This window comes from Nasonia vitripennis, assembly GCF_009193385.2.
Source record: "Nasonia vitripennis strain AsymCx chromosome 2 unlocalized genomic scaffold, Nvit_psr_1.1 chr2_random0010, whole genome shotgun sequence".
Taxonomy (NCBI): Eukaryota; Metazoa; Arthropoda; class Insecta; order Hymenoptera; family Pteromalidae; genus Nasonia; species Nasonia vitripennis.
Genome location: NW_022279617.1, coordinates 1,494,616 through 1,517,704, shown reverse-complemented (window position 1 = coordinate 1,517,704; position 23,089 = coordinate 1,494,616). Strand labels below are relative to the sequence as shown.

The window sequence follows — 23,089 nt, the reverse complement described above, 5'->3', positions numbered from 1 at the left end:
ACATGGCCATTCAGCAGGCAAAAAGTAAAAAGAAAATCTATTTAGTTTATATTTTCTAAGATCTCCACGTATATTCATCATGCCAATTATACTATGCATTATGCAATTCATCAAGTTATGCACTTCTATACCTTTAAAATATGTGCTACTGGTAAAGGATCTAGTACAATTAATTAATGCCATTCCTTATCAGTGCTATTGGTGGTATCTACACTTCTACAGAGCTGTAGACGCTTGATGCACCATGAAATTTGAGGCATCACGCATTTGGCATCACATAATTTGGTCTGTGCAGCTTTCAGCTGAAGTGTTATTTCAAAGGTACATAGGTACATAGAGCTACCAAACGTGGAGAGTCTGAAAAAGTCAGATTTGATAGAAATGTACAGGAGAGTTGTGCTGCCAATGCTCTAAAATGAAACAAAGCACTTGGATAAAAAGCTGAACAATCTCAGAATAAGAAGGAAAGTTTCTATTGCTACAGAAGAAGAATAGGCTTTATACGAGTAAATCAACTTGATCAAACTCTTAACTACAGCATGATGCAGATGTCACTGTTATATACACGAATAACAGAACAACTCTGATAAAAATATATATATATATATATATATATATATATATATATATATATATATATATATGAAGAATATATATAAAGAATACATATTTGTTTATTTATAAAGATAAACATATTTATTTCAAAAATAAATTTAATATTTTCATGCATAATTTTTTGTAATCTATGTTTAATTTACTATGTATCAATTTAAAAATTTCAACTTTTTCTAGCTTTAAGTGCCTTCTGCTAGCTCATTTAAAACTAATTCTAACCTCAAATTTATTGCATTATGCATGCATGCATATAAACCTGCTAAAATTTTGTTCGCGTGGAATTGTTCGCGTACAATTATTCGCGTAGAAATTTTCGCGTACAACTTTTCACGGAAAATTCTTCGCGTGTACGAATTTGGAAGAGCTTGCAAGCTTCTTATTGTACGCGAAGATTTTCCGGAAAAATTTTCTTTTGTACGCGAAGAGGGGTAGATTGTGGTGGGGCCTTCGCGAGTTTTGGGGTCCAATTGTTCGCGTATGCGAATGGGGTCCCCTAGACAGACTGTACATTTAATTTGTATAATATACTAATTTAGTATAATGTCGAGCTCCGCGGCACTTGTTATGGAAAATAGTATACGCAACTCGTGCGAGGGAAACACGACTTACGCACTCGTGGTAGTTCGAACTACCACGCGTGCGTAAATCGTGTTCCCCTCGCACTAGTTGCGTAATGTACTATTGCATACTCTTATATACACGGCGATTTGAATTACCGGCCGCGTGCGTCTGCAGTCAGCTGTCTCTCAGAATGCTCACGTTCGATCAGTCTTTCTCTCTCGCACCAGGAGCTACTTTCCGTACATTTGACCCGCAGTCTATACTTATTATGTCTATGGTTGCCCCGTAGGCGAAAACTAACGGTGGATTCGTATTTAGCGGTCAAAAATACACGCGAATAAGCCTCTTTCCAAATTTTTTGACCATTTTTTCGAGTTTCAGCCACGTAATAGGGCATTATTGGACTCTTTTTTGAGGTTATGGACGAAAGGTGGCTCCGTAGGCAAAAACTAACGGTAGATTCGTGTTCAGCGGTCAAAAATACATGCGAATAAGCTTTGTTACTAATTTTTTCTCTGCCCCTGCAAGTTTTAAGGACATGTAACTGCTATTCCGTAGTGACATCGGTGTACTGTTGGAGCTGTACCGGCCCACCATTCTGAATTCTTCACATATGCCACTCTAAAATGGAAACTAAATGTATTCAGCTAAATTTTAAGCCCGGGTAGGAATTTTTTCCGACCTCTCATTTTTGGGCAGGGGGGGGGGGTGGGGTGGGGTGATCGATTTGGCAAAGAATGTCCCATATATATATATACATATATATTTATATATTATATATATTTCTATGTACCGTGACTTATGCTGACCAAATCGGAACTGCAACGTGAGTTGTGCAGACTCAAGGGTACTTATACAGACATCCGCATAAAACGAGTGATGATTGCTTTTGCGAAAAGATACTTGTGCGGACATATCAATACTAATTATATATGAATTAGGACTTATACTGACAAAAAGTACATACACAGCGGGACAGTTTCTCTAAACTTTGGTTGTAAACTAAATTGGTTTATATTTTTCAATTAAAAAAAAAATAATAAATAAATAAAAAGCAGTAGTATTTATCCACTTGTTTGATGAAATCAGTTATTAAATTAATTTTAAAACTACTTATCATATATATTTTGAATGTTTAATTTACTTAATTTAATTTCAATTAATTTCTTGAAAAACAATCTCCTGCAGGTTAGGTTACGCCAAGCTTGGAAATAAGCGAGAAAAGGGGGAATAAATAACTTGTTCCACCTTATTTCCCCTTATTCCTCTTTATTTCCTATTCCCCTGAAGTTAAGTTTTTAGCGTGCGGGGGCCCTTACAGTCGGATGGTTGTGTGTGTTTAAAATAAAATCTTTGTAGGCGGCACCAAAACTTCTCCTTTTTCTTTTTTCGGTCAGTGCTTGCACGCTACCAAATCTGCTATTTTTATTTTTTGTCTTGTCTTTCTTTTCTTTCCTTCTTACTTAATTTTTAGAGAATTTGAGAGATTTTTACTGTGAATCAACGAACGGGATGCTAGTTTAAAATATATTTTGAAGACCTACAAGAATACCTATCATAAATAGAAGTTTTATCTTGAATTGGTGATTTAATAAAGTTTATCATTGTTTAGGATCTAGGTGTTCTTGAAAATTATAAATTAATCAGTATAGCGGTTACACTCGGACACAATTAGTCTCAGATATCCTTTAATGCAAAAGTGGACTGATGGTACGACAGTGGTTTAGCAATAACAATTATAAGTAGTATACAATCAAACTTTTAAGATCAAAATAGCAAGAAGTTATGCGATTTGTCAGAGTTTCGAGAATATCTTATTAAGAAAATTTTTGTTATAAAACTCACTTGAATCATTTTTTTTATGATGAACAATACACTTTATTTTCTACTAAGCTTTTACCATTTAATTTATTTTGTCTTGAAATTCTCAAATCTTTAATAGAAGTTAAATGAAAGTGTATGTGTACAGACACACACGCGCGCTCGTATGTGTGTGTGTGCGTGCGCGAGTGTGAGTAATTTTACTACGATCAGTGTTTATGTAAATGTATAAAATTAAGTGCAAAATATTATACTTGTGTAAAAATGTCTGTTCCTTATAATATAATATAAGAAACGAATATCATAAGCGGCCAATATAACTTCGAAAGTATGTTTCATAATAATAGAGCAATCTCATACACATTGTTACGTCCGGACTACCCTTTATAGAATAGTCAAAAACGTAATGATATGAGTAGTGGCAAAGGCTGTAATAAATGTTAATCCGCGCCTACACTCTCACTGTTAGTAAATAACTGTCTAAATTGTTTTTTAAATTATAAATTTCTTTTTTACTGTAGCTATCCTTTTTCTTGCAAATGTTAGGTAGCTTATGGAACAAAGAATAATTTGAGGTTAAGTTACCTTACATGGTAGGTAAACATTAAAAAATTTCCCATACAGCATATAAAAGGTGTGGGTAAACATTTTGAAAGATAAAGATTTGCGATAATTAATAATGAAAGGTAAAACTTTGAAAGTGAAAATATTAGGAAAATAATATTATTGAAAAAATACATTTTAAATTCGAGATTTAAAAATAAAATACTTATAACATTTTTTGAACTCGTGATATTTTCTATTTCGTAATAGTTCAATTCGGTTTTTTTTCTTTTTAGAAATTGCATCGATAATATAATTAAGCAAGCGCTCAAATCGATCTCGAACGGATAACTTCGGATCTCGCCGTTGATCGTTGTAGCTTTGTCGTGTTTGCAGCTGTTCCAAATTATACGAAACGTAAAATGTGATTTTCAAATATTTTTGGAATTGTGTTAAAATAATTTCCAGAGACGATGAGCCTTTAAAATAGGGTTCTTGCTTTTGTTTATTATAATAGCATTATTAAGGTTATGTTTTTAATGTTTAAAAACTACTTCATAATTATAATATGTCTTTCTTTATTTTTTTTTCAATCAATATCGTACAAAACATCAAACAGTTATTAATGAATTTCATTGATTGGAATACTAAAATGCTTCATGAACAATTCGCTATTTTAAGGGACTCGAACGCTCCCTTGGTAAGCAATAGTGAATCAAGTTAGCAACTTTGTGTACCCTACAGATAGAGGTTAAAAAAAGCGCTCTAAAAGATAATGCTATCTATATACCTAAATATATATTGAAAAGACATAAAGATGATTTTTTGATATGAGTTACTAAGTCGATTCTACTTTTCATTATATATGTTGGTGATTATATCGTCGGTCCCTACGAAGAGTAGTACGGTTTAGATTTGCTACGAAGACTATTACGGTTCAGATTTGCCGCAAAGACAGATCTTTCCCACATGAAATAATCTAATTGTTTTGGAGAAAAACAAATAGTTATTTTCATTAAAACTAATAGAATTGCAATATTTTTAAAGTTGCCAAAAAATTTTTTTAAAATTTCGAAATTTAAAAAGTTGTTATGAGATCTAATATTAATTTTTTTCTTCCAATTAAGGTTTTCAATAAAAATTGTTTAAATTTAGAAATTTTTCTAAGGGTTTTTGGCAACTTTCAAAATATTGTAATACTATTAATTTTAACCAAAATAAATATTTGTTTATCTCCAAAACAATTGGATTTTTTCATGTGGGAAAGATCTGAAACTAGTCTTCGCGGCCTGTACTACTCTTCGTAGCAAATCTGAACCGTACTACTCTTCGTAGGGACCGACGATATGACATTATCGGACTAGCAAGTTTCAACTACGTGGAGGGTAGAAAATGTTTCTAACTTTGTCTGCTATTGCTTACAATTTCTTATAACTTTCTGATTTTTATTTTTCAAAATTTTTACCCTCACCCCATGAAATATGGGATTAACGATGTTTTAGCCCATAAAATATTACAAAAATGTTTCATAAATTATTCCTAGTAATATTTTTGAATTATTTCTAAAATGTTTTATGACAGATTTTCTTGGTAAAATTATCCTGGTAAAAAGCTTCACGATTTTCTACCTAAAAATTAAGGAAAATTGCATGAACTTGTGAACGAACTCGCGAAACACTGCTGAAAATTTGCACGTACTATCAAACGCTTTTTAAGGGGACCTAACCACCTTAAAAGGACCTCATCATCTTAAATTAAAAAAAAATGAGATATTGATTTTTTGTGTTAAAGTACCTTAAATTGTTTAAATAATCAATTTAACAATTATATTAACTCAGGAATACTGTAAGAATCATCAAACAATATTTTTATATATCATATGTTAGGTACAATAGGTCTTCGAAGGCCAAAAATCACAATTTTCATTATTTCAGCTACCACAGACTTACTTAAGTTTTGGGCTTCGAAGGGCACTTTTGCTTCCTCCTACAGGAAGTAAGCTTTGTAATGGTAAAATTTTGAGTTTCGTCAAAACTTCTAGAAAATACTTTTTAGTGTGTTAGAAGTTCAAATCAAGTGTTTTTAGAAAATTTACATATGGATATGTGTCCGCGCGTGTGTAAGAGTATGTGTGTGTATGTATACCGTAATATTTCTGGAACTACTCCGTCAATATTAATACAATTGGACATGCATATATATTTTTGGATTCTGAATTCAGGAATAGTATATTGTGCAACTAGGGGGGGGGGGGGGGAAATTGGCTTTTTCTAGCGAAGGTGATGTTTTGAGCACGAGTAGGAGTCAAGGGCGTCGTAGGCGCCTGAGACGGACACGAGTGCTCCAAACATCTCCCGAGTCTAAAAAAGCCACTCCCCCCTTGTTGCAAACCGTACTTTTTATGATAAGTGCACGAATAGACCACTTATCATGCATATGAAAGGAATGGGAAATTCGAAGACTTTTCAAAGTAAAACAATAGTATATTGAAATTTTTGAAAATTTTGAAAATTTTGAAAATTAAACAAATTTTGAGTTTTGAAAATTTTGAAAATACCTATATAGACACATCCATCGCATAGGCTGCAGAATTTTTTTCGTCACCCATTTTTTCCAGAAAAATTTACTCCCTTGGAAGGAATAGTATATTACGCGCCTAGGGAGGAAAAAACTTGGACAGTCCATATCTCGTGTAAATTGTCGGCCTTCGGCTCGGATGGCAAATACGAGATATGGGCTGTTCAATTTTCCTCCCGTGGTGCGTATACTATTTTTCTTCACACCAGCACCGAAAATGCACATTTCTCTCTAGGCACCCGGGAGGGAATGTGGTACTTTCGGTGCAGGTGTGGAGAAAAAGCAGTCTGCTGATTCTCGCTAGGCATACCTGCGCATGCAGGGATCGTCGGGTCCGGGGATTAGTCCCTAGCCATAAATGCCCCGGTCTGTCGGTTCCGGGGTTTTTCCGGCCTCGGTCTGAGCTGGCCAGCTAGGCGCTGACCATAAACTGGCCAGTCGGGCACCGAAGCCGTCTCTACCGTAATATCTAATTCCCCCCGTGATAAACTAAAGCTCTTGTACGTGTCGATTCTTTCGAGCTCGGGGATTTTTATTCTAGCGGTACTTTTTCTAAAACTACGTCGCATGTAGTCGCTGCTACGGAGATTCAACATCCTCCGCCCCGAAAAAGGTGTTTACAATATTTATTTATTACATGCGCTCTTACATCTACTTTCACATATTTTCAAAGATTTGTCGCAGACAATATCAAAATCATAGTCTAACTTAACCTTACAAAAAGAACAAGAACTGCTAAATAATAAATCTGAAAAAAAACTAATAATTTCATTAATATCCTAACCGTTCAGGCTGTTTAGAAACACGGCCATCTATGAGAATCCTCACATGAGAATCATATGAGTGTCGTATGATATATCGTAAATTTTCATAAAAATAAATAATTATTCTACCCCTATTCTAAACTTATTAATTATATCTTTCTTTGTACTGTTGATTTGTAAGTTGCATCGATAATTTATTTTTTCATAGATATTACATTGAAAAAAATTCGGACTTGTGGAGATTTGAACCCTGAACCTCAAGATTATGAAGCAAGCGTTTTACCACCGAGCCATCGAGATCTTTGATATTGTCGATTACTTTAGTAGAATGAAATAGTCATTATAACTTACGAGCCCTTGTATGTTTTATTTATTATTATTCAATTACTATTAGTGTGTGTTAATAAAATAAACTCATTATAATTAATTAATAATAAATAAAGCATACAAGGACGTGTTAGATAATATAATGACTATTTGATTCTACTAAAGTGATCGACATCAAAGATCACGATGGCTCGGTGGTAAAACAATTGCTTCATAATCTTGAGATTCTGGGTTCAAATCTCCACAAATCCAGATTTTTTTCAATGTAATATTTATGTAAAAATAAATTCTCTATGCAACTTACAAATAAGCAGTACAAAGAAAGATAATTAATAAGTATCAAGTAGGGGTAAAATAATTATTTATTTTTATGAGAATTTACGATATATCATATGACAATCATATGATTCTCATATGAGGATTCGGTCGAAAGTATCATATGATTATCATATGATTATCATATGATTATCATATGCTTATTTTCAGCCGGGTTCTTGTTGCAATTTCTTTCACGATTTTGTCAAATTTAGCTTCTATTTCTTTCGTTGTTTTACAATTTGCTCTAGCTGTTTGCGTTTTTCTTAACTTATCGTTTACAATCGATGATTCTTTTTCGCTTTTACAGTCAGTGTTAATTTCTAGCGGATATAATCGTTGTATCGGTTGCAAGATTTCGCCAGAGGCTGTCGTTAATCGCACGACCCGTACATGTCCGTCTCTACCTGTATAAATTTGCTTAACTCTTGCTAAAAGCCAATCTATACGCTTAACATTGTCACTTCCTATTAATACAACATCGCCTACACTCACTACATTAACGCTTTTCCTTTTGCACTTTTGATAAGCTAGCGCGCCTAGGTATTCTATTCTAAATCGTTTTCGCAAGTATTGCTTTACCTTAAGGCGGTACGCGAATCTCTTATTCATCTATACTTTTTCTATCTTATCTAAATCTAGTATCCCAATTTCTCTAACTTCTTGTAGAAACATAGATGGAGGTAATGGCATGATCTCGTTATGACTATCTGGCATATAAGTAATCGGCCGTGAATTTATGACTGCTTCGCAATCTAGCAATATAGTTAACATTTCTTCAAAAGTTAAAGAAGATTTTTTAAGAGTTCGTCTCAATAATCGTTTGAGCACACCAACGAGTCGTTCCCAAAAGCCTCCCCACCACGGTGCGGAAGGAGGATTAAATCTCCATTCGATTTGCTGTAACGCAAGTATCATTTGCTATCTTCTCATAATCTAAGGATTTTAACCGATTATATAATCCCACAAAATTAGTGCCATTATCACTAAAAATTACACTCAGCCGACCTCGTCTCGCTATGTGTCGTCTTAAAGCCATTAAAAATGATGCTGTGTTCAGCGAGTTAGTCAATTCGAAGTGAACTGGTCTATAAACGGCACATGTAAAAATACAAATCCACGCTTTATGCTCCCCTATTAAATACACTGGATCCGCGAAATCTACTCCTACTACTTCAAATATAGCGGTATCTCTTACTCTGTTGATTGGCAAAGGCGCGGCTTGTGTACTTATCTGCTTGCTATCGTGCCGGCGACAATCTACGCATTTTCTTATAATTTCGCGGCATATTTTCCTCCCTCTTAATATCCAGAATTTTTCACGTAGAGTATTTAGCGTCATTGAGCTTCCTGCATGTTTTAGCTCCACGTGATATTTTCTGACTAATAATTCTACTAGCTGTTCTTTGTCCGGTAGAATAATAGGGCAGCGAATATTGAAGCTGTCTTGCGATTTAAAAGTTTCGATTTGGTTTTAATTAGCCCTTTATTATCAATAAAAGGCGCGAAATCCTTGATACATTCATCTTCTATACTTTTAAAATAACTATTTTGAACGTATTTGATTAATTTAATCTCTGCAATTTTTGCATTCTTCTACTGTTATGAAATTTTCCGTTTTCTTTTCATAGCGGTTGGAATCTCCCGTCTTTCTCAGTTGAGTTTTAATATTACAATTAAAGCAGAATCTATTTATCCAACCGATGACTCGAATGACTTTATCGTAACTGGAAAACTTGTAAAATAAATGATCTTTGTCTACTGTTGTTTTAATACTAATTATCGCGGCATTTTGCAATTGAGACGACTTTTTAACTCTGCATTGACTTCCGCCTTGTCAAAGCTTATATTCGTTTCTGCCGCAGGCCAGTACTCTATATTCTTATGAAGCCAATCCGGACCTTCCCACCACCTAGAAGATAGTAGCTGATTTACCGTGCAACCTCTCGACGGTAAATCAGCAGGGTTCCGATTGCCATGTACACGTCGCAATTGGCGTGCTTGTATCAATTGTCTAATTTCTTTGATTCTATTAACCACGAAAATACTCCAATTATCATCTCTATTGATCCACGCGACTACTGTTGACGAATCTGTCCAATAATACGTCTTCGCGATTTTGAAATTTACTGCTTTTAGAACTTGACTTGCCAATTTCGCTCCGATCGTTGCTGCTAATAAATCTATAGTCGCGGGACGTTAGTAGCTTTGTTCGCGTCACTCTTAACTGCCCGCGCGACTCTAGTTTTTGTTTGCATAAAGTTAACTTTAACATCTGCTCCTCTCTGTACTCTTATAAAAATTACTACGGCATATACAAGTGTACTCGCGTCAACAAATGTGTGCAAACTAATGTCGGTGTCATCATCGGTCATCCTTATCATACATACATACTTTTTTATGTCATCGCTTTCCTCTTCATCCCAAGTTAGTTTAGCTGCTCAAGCTTCTTGTAGCAAGATTTTTGGACCGAGCGATACCGGACACATAATACCGAGTGGATAAAAAATGCGGTGAGCTATTGATAGAATAGTTCTCTTTGTAACTTTCTCGAATTGTAATTTTTGTAAATTTGACACGTTGAGCGATAGCATATCGCTTGTCTTATTCCATAATAATCCGAGAACTCCGCTAATATTTGTAGAACTTCATCCATATTTGTAGAACATCTCCATCACTGCTTTTGCATCGTGCTTAAAACTATCTAAGTCTTGTTGATTATCAACGCAATTGTCCACGTAAAGACTGTGCCTAAGTTTCAACACGTTCATATAATTACGCTCGTCTACACTATGTCTACTTTTAATCTCTTTCAAATATTTATCTAAGTGTATATTAATCGGCGCGCCTAAAATAAATGGACTGCTACACACTCCGAACACTACTCTACAATGTCGATACATAATCAAATTGCCATCCGCTTCGTACCACAAAAATCGTAAGTAGTCGCGCTCCGGTGGATTTACACTAATCTGTAAGAAAGATTTTTTAATTTCCGCAATTATACCTATATTACCTTGCCTGAAGCGCAATAAAATGTTGATGACCTGCTCTATCAAGTTCGGGCCCTTTTCCAGGCAGCTGTTGAGGGGTGGAGCACCGACCGATGCGTCATAAATGGGCCTAGTCCTCGTCGTCGAGTTCTCCTTGTAGACCGGCCGATGAGGTAGATAATTAGCCCAATAGGCTTCTTCTTCTGGCGGGACGCGTTCGATAATACTTTCTTTCAGCCATTCTTTGAAAATCCCGTCGTATTCTGTATGTTTATCAGCTGCGCGCAATTTCTTCACCATGGGCTCCAATATCTGAATTGCCATCATCTTATTATCCTTCAATTCTGGATGACACTCTTGCCATGTCAGTTTTATTTCATACCGGCCTTCGTCATTTATTATACTTTCTGTAAATGCTTTCACTACCTCGATGTTGTGCTGCTCTTCAGTTTTATGGTCTTTTTATCCCTAGTACATCTAAGGACCATAAGTCTTTAATGCCCGCATCTTTCACATACATTGAGAAAGACGCTACGGCAAAATTAGTATGCGTATCTATTATGGGCCTCTTCTTTGAAACTTTGCCCATCAACGTCTAGCCGAGGCACGTTTCGATTGCGGTCAAGCCACTTTTTAGAACGTGCATCTTCCCAGTGAATAATTTTCCTGCTATGTCGGCGCCGATAAGGAGAGCTACCGTTTTTTCTTTGCTACACACATCTATTAATTTTATCGATAACGGCTCCAACTCTTGCAGCCGGCTACCTTTGGTCACCGAGGGCACATCTGCACAAATAATCTGCTGGACTAGCGCTTCAAAATTGCAACAAAAGCTGCCGTCCATGTTGCCAACGCGAACTTGGTACTTATTGTGCGTCGCGATCTCTGATTTGTCTCCACCGAAAAGCAAATGTATCATATCTTGTTGCGCTATCGGTGCGTAATTCAATTGATCAGCTACATCTCTCAATACGTACGAGTACTGTGATCCCGCATCTATTACTGCGCGCACAATCACTTCAGTGGTATCGTTTCTCATTCTGAGCTTGAGTATTTGCATAAACGTAGATGGCGTTTCATTCGATGAAGCTAGATTACACTCTTCCTGAATATTTACCGCGTTCACCGAATTTTTAGGCTTCTCACTTGGCTCATTCGTGAGTTTTACCTCTGCAAAATACATAATATTCACATGTCGACGGTTGCACTTTGAGCACCTCACATTTGCGTGGCATAATCTACTACCGTGTCCTCCTCTCAAGTAGTTAAAGCAAGCGCGCTTCTTCTTTACTATTTCTTGCCTCTCGGTTATCGTCAAATTTTTGGCTTTGCACTTTCGTGATCGCTTTTTCCACAAAATAGGCACACGGTCTCCTTGCTTTTTGAAGTCAGTAAATTTCGCGCACTAGCAACTTCTTTTCCTGCGGCCTTTTCTTTTGTCTTTTTCGCAGATCCTGGTTCACTCTTTTCTTTCAAGTTAAAACCATGCACTGTTATGGAAATACGAAATTCACCTCTAACTTCTGCCTCCAGGAATTCGATTAATTTCGTTAGTCGCGTTTTTGACGTGTCGGGTGAATTTTGCGCTAAGCCTAAAGATAGTACATGTATTGCAAACCATCACCCAATATCACTGATTTCTAATATAGCTAAAATATTTGAATAAATTATATACAACAGACTTTTCAATTTTATAATGAAGCATAATATTATATCAGAGAGACAGTTCAGTTTCGTCGGAGGCAGAGGAACAACCTATGCACTTGATTGTTTTGCGGATATTATATACAAAAGTTTAGACAAAAGTAAAGCAATAATAACGGCATTTCTAGATCTAGCCAAAGCTTTTGATACTGTTGATCACAGAATATTATTGGATAAGTTTGAAAAATATGGAGTAAGAGGATGTGCCTTAAAACTCTTAACTATAGTTATCTATCAGGTAGGAAACAATGCGTTAAGATTAATAATTTCAAAAGTGAATACAATAGTATATTGTGCAACTAGGGGGGAAAATTGGCTTTTTCTAGCGAGGGTGATGTTTTGAGTGGGAGTCGAGGGCGCTGTAGGCGCCCGAGACGAACACGAGTGCTCAAAACATCACCCGAGTCTGAAAAAGCCATTTCCCCCTTGCTGCACACCATACTTTTTATGATAAGTGCACGAATAGGCCACTTATTATACATATGAAAGGAATGAGAAATTCGAGGACTTTTCAAAGTAAAACAATAGTGTATAAAAATTTTGAAAATTTGCAGCTTTTTTTACAATAAACAAGCATGTCTCAACAAAAATGCTAAAATCCGTTTGGAATTCTTCAGCCCAACATGTTCAGACCATGAAGTTGACCGCACACGGCTAGTGTTAAGACCGTGAATTTAGCCGCACATATTGCTTCCCCACATACTTATATAGATCAGTGGGATTACTGATGTGACAACACATATACCGACCAGCAGGACTACGGATGTGATTTCATTTTTTTTTATTTAATATCAAATGGCGAGGTAGCGGTAGCCAGGGTAGCCGCGATGACGACGTCTAGGTGTTGTGCACCGTGTTTTTTTTTTGTGTCTAGGTGTAAAAATCATTTAAGGGCGGTGTTTAGGTGTACAGGGTGGCCGATGACGACGTCTAGGTGGTACGCTTCGTAGTGGTCGAAAACGAGGTCTAGGTGGTACGCTCCGTAGTGGCCGATGACGAGGTCTAGGTGGTGCGCTCCGTGGTTTTTGGTGTCTAGGTGAACATCATTCGAGAGCGGTGTCTAGGTGTAAAGGATGGCCGATGACGACGTCTAGGTAGTGCGCTCCGTAGTTTTTAGTGTCTAGGTAACTAATTCATATGAGGACGGCGTCTAGGTATACAGGGTGGCCGATGACGAAGTCTAGATGGAATGCACCGTGTTTTTTTCTGTAGGTGTAAAAATCATATGAGGACGGCGTCTAGGTGTACAGGGTGGCCGATTACGAAGTCTAGGTGGAGTGCACCGTGGTTCTTGGTGTCTAGGTGTAAAAATCATTCGAGGGTGGATTCTAGGGGTACAGGGTGGCCGATGACGACGTCTAGGTAGTGCGCTCCGTAGTTTTTAGATTAGTTTAAATACGAAAACAAATTTACTTAAAAGGACTGAAATCTCTAAAAAAATTTTTAAAAAAGTAAAAGGTCAGGTGAGTTTGATATATTCCGCAACGAAATTACAGATAAAAAAGAACTGAGATTAATTCGAACAAAGTCAAGCTTATTATATTAATTATAATAAAGCAAAAAAATAGTATTGTTCAATCAAGAGCTTACTTAACTTAAAATTAAGTTATATGTTGATCCATTAGAAACAACTCCCAAGATACTTACTACGTAAGTAAGTAAGTCCTTGATTAAACAAGACTACTTTTTTTTGCGTTTTTATGATTAAATACAACAAACTTGACTTTGTTCGATTGATATCAGTTCTGTTTTATCTGTAATTAACATGCATTCTACCATGTATTCTTCCAGGGTCTAGTCAATTATGGAATAATTGCCTGGGGTGGGGCGTATAACAATTGTATGTACTCCATACTACAAAAGAAGTTATTAAAAATTATTGACAGAAATCATTTTGAAACACAAAATTACCCACTAACAGTTAGGCAATTGTTCCAAATTGAAGCAGTAACATATCACTATGGGAAACTAAAGGATATTTATAGTAAAAATACGAAAACTACTAGGAATAACAGCATACCATTGCCAAAAATTAATAAATCTATAAGTAAGAAAAGCAGCTACTACATGGCTGTGAAAATTTTCAATCTACTCTCTAATGATCTCAAAGAGTTAACCGTTAGAAAAGTAACTATAAAACATAAATTAAAGGATTTTATAAGAAATCTAATAGTATGAAATGAATTAGAGACACTAATTTAACTTCTGTTATTAGCACAAGAAAGAACAGTATGAAAATATTAATTTTAGTTTTTAGTTTTTAAGTTATTTTCTGTATAATTATTGTGCCATACCTATGTACAGGCAACTTGTTTGCCTCTATAGGAAGCCTTAAAAAAGCTTATGTATAGATGGTCATAAATAAATAAGTAAATAAATTTGATAAGTTTAAATATTTAGAAAATGACAAAAATTATGCTTAACTTATAGAAAACTTTTTTATATTTAATTTTTTTTTATATTCCCACTTTCACTCCATAAAAATATGTGTTTAAAGTAGATCCATAAAGAAAAAAGCGCCTTTCGAAGCCTTTCGGCGATCCTGTAGACACGGACACGGCGTTTAAATGATTTTTACACCTAGACACAAAAAACCACGGATCGCGCCAACTGGACCTCGTAATCGGCCTCCTTGTACATCTAGACACCGCCCTTCAATATTATTTACACCTAGACACAACAACACCACGGGGAGCACCACCTAGACGTCATTATCAGACACCCTGTACACTGCGACGTTGCAAACGTCGCAGCCGCGTCGATACGAGGAATCTCGTTCGATGCGGCCAAGCTCTGAGTGCGCGGAAGAAACAAGCGAGTTGGATTGTTATTGTCAGTGCCAGCCTGACCTCGAGTTCGAGGAACGGGCCGGCTAACCGTCCACGTTAGCGTGAGAGTGAGCATCGTTGGCGCGAGAGTGAGCCTCGACGGCGCGCGCGCTGATTGGTCCTCCGCATGTCGCGAGCCAATCAGTGGGCGCCGATGTGCGACTCGCTATCCGCGCGGACTGCCAGCCAATCAGGCGCGAGGAAGATGCGCGGGCCCGACGAGCGCGAGTGGAGAGTGAGCGCGAGAACGAGCGGGAAATCGGGGAGTTCTCTCACGACTGTCGACGGAGTACGTCGACGTGCGAGAGAGATACGTGGCCTCCTCTGTTGCGAGGAGAATCGGGAGAGTCTCCCGAGGTTGTGCGAGTGTGCGAGAGTGTGAGAGAGTCATAGGTGCAGCGCGTTGGCACGAGCAAGTGCCGACACCCGGACGAGCCAGCAACCATCCGCACGAGAGGAAGGAAGCTAGCCAGTCCGCCATCATTGTCCGGAGGACCAGAGCAACCAGCAGCCTTGGCGTGGGAGAGCCGAGGAAGCTAGCCGTCACCAGGTCCACGAGAGTCAGGGAGGCGCCGGCGGGAGCACCGACGGACGTCCACCAGGTAGAGAGCGAGTAAGAAAGTATTAGAGAGAGAGAGAGAGAGAGAGAGAGAAAGAGATAGAGAGAGAGAGAGAGAGAGAGAGATCCGAGAGTGAGACGAGTGTGGTGCGGGCACACTAGAGAGAGAGAGAGAGAACTCGAGAGACCAGGGTGTTGGTGTACAGTGCGGGCGCACACCAAGACGTCTTCTGCGCGAGGCGTCTGGCCAGCGCACGCGAGAGAGAGAGAGAGAGAGAGAGAGAGAGAGAGAGAGAGAGAGAGAGAGAGAGAGAGAGAGAGAGAACAGTGCGAGGAAACGCGTGTGCGTGAGATAGAGACAGCGCAAGAGAAAACCCTATAGCTGCGCGGCTGCAGCAGGTCGGGCTTGCCACAAGCGGGAGGCATAGCCCGCGAGAGAGAGAGAGAGAGAGGGAGAGAGAGAGAGAGAGAGAGAAAGTGTCAGCCGTCAGCGGACTGGACCTGGGCCTGTGGCCAGCCGTCTGCTGCACGATCGTGGCTCGTGTTTAAGCGTCCCAGTGTAAGCCCTGCGTGGCTAAACTGTGCGCGGGAGGCACTACAGCCACCGTATTGTAGGGAAGGGCTGGGCGAAATACATGTGCAATAAAACTTAACCATTGTGTGTGATCATTTTCCCCTCTCCCTAGCGTTCTCCCAAACGTGATGATCGCGGTCAAATCCTACGTTTAGAAAAATCCTAGTGCATGCGAGGCTCTAGGTGTTGCGCACCTGTGTTGGGAGGCACAGCGTCGCAATTGGCATCCCTTGTGGGGATTCGCGATCATCGAAAGGGAGAGGTAAAGTGTTTTCGCGAGTGTTAGTGTAAAGTGCGCGGAGTGTGAGCGACGGAAAGATGCGCAGCGGGCCACGAGGCAAGCTGCTGACGTCTTTTCGTGTGGAGAGAGACGGCGAAGAGAGCTCAGCGATCAGTCGTCAGCTGTTGAAGTCGCACCGTATTGTGCGATGAATCAGCTGACGAAACGGCCGTTCGTAGTGGGACTCGGAGTAGAGCCCAACGCTAAACGTGATAGCGTGGGAGGCTCTACCGTGTCCCCACGAGATGTGCTGCGACGCGTGCGCTCTAGCGACAGCGAGTCAGCCAACGGCGACGACTGGCACACAGTTAGTCATAAGCGTCGTCGGCGGGGCTCGCAAGTAAAGCTTTTCGACGGAAGTCGGAAGCGAGAAGACTCCTCGGTCTCGTTGTCGAGTGACAATGAGAGCCAAGAGAGATCTTCGAGTTTGTGCTCGAGTGAGAGAGACAGTGTGTATACTGTGATCCGGAGGTGCGAACGGCCAGGTTACTTGCGGTTGTCCGAAAGGACGATAGCAAGAACCGCGGCCTGCGCAACCTCCAGCACAGTCAGTGACGTGGCCGAGGGAGATGTGTTGCGAGGAGGCTCGGGCTCAAGCATAGTCGTCAGCGTAGACAGCGGCTATGCGAGCCGAGTGAGTGTCGATCGCAGCGAGAGAGACGCTCGTGTGAGAGATTTGGAAGAATGCGGACTCACTCTTGAGGATGCGAGAGCTCGAGTCTTTGAGGAGGAGCTTTCTGTAGCTTGGTGAGAAGCTTACGAGGAAGCCCTCCTGGAAGCTCGAGCGAAGCTGCGGGACGAGTTAGCCACGCTAGAGCATGAGCGGCAGCTGCAACGAGTCCGTGAGGAGGCGAGGGAGGCAGCGCGAGAGCAGGTACGGGTCGAGGCGATAGAACAGACGCGTAAAATGGAGGAAGAGCGAATAGGGCGAAAGCCATGTTTGCGAGCCCCAGTCAAAATGACTGATTCAGTTCGCCCAGATACTCTAGACCAGCTGAGAGGCAGACCGTCTGTGTTCACGAGTGATATTGGTGACGCGGACAAAGAGTTGCTAGAGCCAGAGCGCGAAACGGTGCGACGCCGCGTCTCTTGGGGCAACTCTGGAGGTCGGCCGAGTATGCAACGGAGCTGTGTGAGCTCGGGTGAGGAGTCGGAGGAGGAGAGTGGACAAAGAGAGAAGAGTGCGGAAGAGGAGTCGGAGGAGGAGAGTGGACAAGGAGAGAAGAGTGCGGAAGAGGAGTCGGAGGAGGAGAGTGAGAGGAGAGAGAAAAGTGCGTCGAGAAAGAGACGGAGACAGAGAGGTTTGCTGAGCAGTGACAGCGAGCTCGAAGTTAACTCGAGCTGCGAGTTTAACTCAGCGAACCTGACGTCATCCGAACGCCGGAAAAGATCAGCCGACTCGCTCAGGGCTTTGGAGTTCCTGAAGCATTGGGAGCTCCAGTTCTCGGGCGAGAGTGATCACGAGGAGGCGGAGGAGTTCTTTGATCGACTGTGTGAGTGCAGAGTAGCGTTAGCGGTGCCAGACCGCGAGCTGCTAGCAGTGTTGCCGTGCATTTTCAAGTTGCAGGCAAGCCGCTGGTATCGGGCGAAGAGAAAGAGCCTGCGAACATGGGAGATGTTCTGCCGGGCCTTTCGTCGCCGATACATGGTTCCGTATTGTCGGGAGGATTTGGAGGAAGATCTGCGCAAGCGAACGCAGCACAGAGAAGAGAAGATTGCGGCGTATATCGCGAGTCTTCAGTATCTGGCTTCGCGCTTTCGCCGACCTCCATCCGAACGTGATTTGCTTCGTATCGCATATCAGAACCTCCTTCCGGAATACCGGAGAGCTATTGGCGAAAAGTGCGTCAACAGCTGGGAGGAGTTGGAGAGGTACGGCCGACGCTGGGAGCGGCTAAAAGAGTTAGATAGCCGTTACGCACCTCCGCTGCCAGCGGAGAAGATGCGCGTTCCCGGTGCGGCGTACAAGGAGGAAGGAGAGACCCAGAGAGCCGCTGCAGTCGAGAGGACAGAGCATGCAGGCCCTGGTGACGAGTTGCCTTCTATCGAGGTTGAGGAGAGGACGAGTGAGAGAAAGAGAGCTACCGTATGGCGCGGCCTGGTGCGTCCGACCGCTATTGCCGTGGCTCGAGGGGAGAGGCGAGGAGATGGTGCGTGCTTCACCTGCTGTAAAGTGGGGCACCGGGGATTGAATTGCCCGGAGATGATCGGCTGGGCATGCCAACAAAAAGGACATTCACGAAGGGAATGTCCTGCGCGTAGGCAATTGCCACAGACATCATGACAACTTTGCAGACGAGTGAGCCACTCAGGTCTGTGTCTAGATTGCCGGAGAAAAATGGCAATGCTAGAAAGACGGAGAGCTGAGGAAGGAAATGAGAAGAGAGAGAAGTCAGCGGAGGTGGAGAGAAAAGGATGTGAGAGAGTAGTGCTAGAGAGATGTGCAGGGGAGAGAAGAGTGTTGGCCTGGGACCTAGTGAAAGGGTTAAGGCCAACTTCTTCGAGAGAGGAGTCAGCGAGAATGGAGAAGAGAGGAAGTGAGAGAGTGGAGCTGGAGAGATGCTGCGAAAAGAGGAAAGTTTGGACCCAGGACCCAGTAAAAGGTTTAAGGCCAACTTCTCCGAGAGAGGAAGCATTGTTAAGGGGAGGGGATTGCGACGTTGCAAACGTCGCAGCCGCGTCGATACGAGGAATCTCGTTCGATGCGGCCAAGCTCTGAGTGCGCGGAAGAAACAAGCGAGTTGGATTGTTGTTGTCAGTGCCAGCCTGACCTCGAGTTCGAGGAACGGGCCGGCTAACCGTCCACGTTAGTGTGAGAGTGAGCCTCGACGGCGCGCGCGCTGATTGGTCCTCCGCATGTCGCGAGCCAATCAGTGGGCGCCGATGTGCGACTCGCTATCCGCGCGGACTGCCAGCCAATCAGGCGCGAGGAAGATGCGCGGGCCCGACGAGGCGCCGGCGGGAGCACCGACGGACGTCCACCAGGGAGAGAGCGAGTAAGAAAGTATTAGAGAGAGAGAGAGAGAGAGAGAAAGAGATAGAGAGAGAGAGAGAGAGAGAGAGAGAGAGAGAGAGATCCGAGAGTGAGACGAGTGTGGTGCGGGCACACTAGAGAGAGAGAGAGAGAACTCGAGAGACCAGGGTGTTGGTGTACAGTGCGGGCGCACACCAAGACGTCTTCTGCGCGAGGCGTCTGGCCAGCGCACGCGAGAGAGAGAGAGAGAGAGAGAGAGAGAGAGAGAGAGAGAGAGAGAGAGAGAGAGAGAGAGAGAGAGAGAGAGAGAGAGCAGTGCGAGGAAACGCGTGTGCGTGAGATAGAGACAGCGCAAGAGAAAACCCTATAGCTGCGCGGCTGCAGCAGGTCGGGCTTGCCACAAGCGGGAGGCATAGCCCGCGAGAGAGAGAGAGAGAGGGAGAGAGAGAGAGAGAGGGAGAGAGAGAGAGAGAGAGAGAGAGAGGGAGAGAGAGAGAGAGAGAGAGAAAGTGTCAGCCGTCAGCGGACTGGACCTGGGCCTGTGGCCAGCCGTCTGCTGCACGAGCGTGGCTCGTGTTTAAGCGTCCCAGTGTAAGCCCTGCGTGCCTAAACTGTGCGCGGGAGGCACTACAGCCACCGTATTGTAGGGAAGGGCTGGGCGAAATACATGTGCAATAAAACTTAACCATTGTGTGTGATCATTTTCCCCTCTCCCTAGCGTTCTCCCAAACGTGATGATCGCGGTCAAATCCTACGTTTAGAAAAATCCTAGTGCATGCGAGGCTCTAGGTGTTGCGCACCTGTGTTGGGAGGCACAGCGTCGCAACACCTGGAACTGCGTTTAAATGATCATTACACTTAGACACAAAAAACCACGGATCGAGCCAACTGGACCTCGTGATCGGCCACCTTGTTCATCTATACACCGCCCTCGAATGTATTTTACACTTAGACACAAAAAACCACGGAGCGCGCCACCTGGACATCGCTATCAGCCACCTTGTACATATAGACACCGCCCTCGAATGTATTTTACACCTATACACCAAAAGCTATGGAGCGCACCACCTAGACGTCATTATTTGACACCCTGTACACCTGGATACTGCGTTTAAACGATCCTTACACGTAGACACAAAAAACCACGGAGCGGGCCACCTGAACATCGTCATCAGCCACCTTGTACACCTCGATACCATGTTCAAATGATTTTGACACCTAGACACAAACAACCACGGAGCGCGCCACCTGGACATCGTCATCAGCCACCTTGTACACCTCGATACTGTGTTCAAATGATTTTGACACCTATGATATTGACATCGAAAACTATGGAGCGCACGACCTAGATGTCATTATCGGCCAACCTGTACACCTGGAAACTGCGTTTAAATGATCATTAGACTTAGACACAAAAAAACCACGGAGCGCGCCACCTGAACATCGTCATCAGCCACCTTGTACACCTCGATACCGTGTTCAAATGTTTTTGACGCCTAGACACCAAAAACCACGGAGCGTACCACCTAGATGTCATTATCGGCCACCCTGTACACCTAGATACCGCGTTTAAATGATTTTTACACCTAGACACAAAAAACCACGGTGCGAACTACCTGGACGTCGTCATAGGCAATCCTATACCCCTAGATACTTCCCTCGAATGATTTTTACACCTAGACACCAAAAACTATGGATCGCGCCACCTAGACGTCATTATCGGCAACCGTGTATACCTGGACACCGCGTTCAAATGATTTTTACACCTAGAAACAAAAAACCACGGAGCGTGCCACCTGGACCTCGTGTCGGCTACCTTGTACATCTAAACACCGCCCTCGAATGTATTTTACACCTATACACCGAAAACTATGGAGCGCACCACCTAGACGTCAATATCGGACACCCTGTACACCTAGATACCGCGTTTAAATGATCATTAGACTTAGACACAAAAAAACACGGAGCGCTCCACCTGAACATCGTCATCAGCCACCTTGTACACCTCGATACCGTGATCAAATGTTTTTGACGCCTAGACACCAAAAACCACGGAGCGTACTACCTAGATGTCATTATCGGCCACCCTGTACACCTAGATACCGCGTTTAAATGATTTTTACACCTAGACACAAAAAACCACGGAGCTCGCCTCCTGGACATCGTCGTCAGCCACCTTTTACATCTAGACTCCGTCCTTGATGATTTTTACACCTAGACACCAAAAACCATGGAGCGCGCCACCTGGCATCGCTATCATCCACCTTGTACATCTAGACACCGCCCTCGAATGTATTTTTCACCTACACACAAAAAACCACGGATCGCGCCACCTGGCATCGCTATCATCCACTTTGTACATCTAGACACCGCCCTCGAATGTATTTTTCACCTACACACAACAAACCACGGAGCGCGCCACCTGGACATTGTCGTCAGCCACCTTTTACACCTAGACTCCGTCCTTGATGATTTTTACACCTAGACACCAAAAACCATGGAGCGCACCACCTAGACTTCATTATCGGCGACCCTGTACACCTAGATAGCGTGTTCAAATGATTTCTACACCTAGACACCAAAAACCACGGTGCGAACTACCTTGACGTCGTCATCGGATACCCTGTACACCTGGACACCGCGTTCAAATTTTTTTTACACCTAGAGACAAAAAACCACGGAGCGCGCCACCTGGACGTCATTATCGGCCACCCTGCACCCCTAGACACCTTCCTCGAATGATTTTTACACATAGACACCATAAACCGTGGAGCGCTCCACCTAGACCTCGTCATCCGCCACCCTGTACACCTGGACATTTTCAATCCGTTACAATACATTGTAATCCATATCAATTATATGAAACTTTCAGAGGTGTGATATTCGTTTAAATCCGTAACATACACAAATTAATTTGTTGCAATTTTATATTTATATACAGGAACTAATATAGATTTATTTTAATTAATACATTCTAGAACATTTAATGAAAAGTTTTAAAATAAACGTTACCAATCCGTTTCGGTTACTTTATCCATTCGTATCAATTTGTTATAATCCGTTATGATCTGTTATATACGTCGTTATGTGTGATAACGTATATAAGTATTTATAACCATAATGCTCTTCCAAAATAGTAGATAAAAGTTGACAAAAGACAAGATTTGTCACATTTAATTTTGTTATTTTATTTAACCCCAACGAATTAACTTGAAACTTTCTAAAAATGATAGATAGTCCATCTCATAAATCCATTACAATCAGTGCCTTTAATTTACAAATCCGCTTCAGTAGATTTATTTTAAAATCATGCAGACTTTTTAAATGTCAGTTGAAATCAAAAATTTCGTGCTAATATAAAACAAATTTTTTTTATTTTGCTTATTAATAAACAAAAAAACCAAATCACAATGTACCACGTCATAGTTGCCGTTCGTTACTCCCTAAAATCCCAAGAGTTGAATTTTCACTTTTTCAAGAGTGACTACCCGAATGACTCTTTAAAGAGTGATTATGACCAATTTCACAATCTTGAAAATTAAAAATGACTAGTCCAATGAAAAGAGTGATGCGTTTTCCCGAGCGCAAATACGAGGCTAGTTTGTATGAAGTGGAAACTGCTTGTACTGGTCTGATGTCGGGCTTTAATTACTA

The 23,089-nt window shown here is 41.5% G+C and overlaps 2 protein-coding genes across 13 annotated transcripts in view; both read left to right on the top strand.

Moving 5' to 3' along the window:
* The window catches only part of LOC100115042 (SET and MYND domain-containing protein 4), a 656,582-nt gene that overhangs the window by 492,628 nt on the left and 140,865 nt on the right, over nt 1-23,089 (top strand). For 3 of the 12 annotated variants that reach the window (XR_004226915.2, XM_031925355.2, XM_016986569.3), the window contains exon 1: nt 2,513-2,886. The exons of 1 other annotated variant lie outside the window; for it this stretch is intronic. The gene's annotated coding sequence lies outside the window, so the exon portion shown is untranslated. Of the gene's footprint in view, nt 1-2,507; nt 2,887-3,070; nt 3,462-23,089 lie in introns of those variants that run through there. 8 more of the 12 variants (XM_032601622.1, XM_032601624.1, XM_032601620.1 and 5 more) reach the window with 8 other exon arrangements.
* Nucleotides 17,420-18,745, top strand: LOC116416570 (acrosin-binding protein-like). Its single transcript, XM_031925496.1, has one exon. It carries the CDS (start codon nt 17,420-17,422, stop codon nt 18,743-18,745), a length of 1,326 nt encoding a protein of 441 aa, XP_031781356.1.

Bases quoted from the DNA above. Each gene is read 5' to 3' on its own strand.
- LOC116416570 (XM_031925496.1), top strand. From the start codon at position 17,420: ATGACTGATTCAGTTCGCCCAGATACTCTAGACCAGCTGAGAGGCAGA.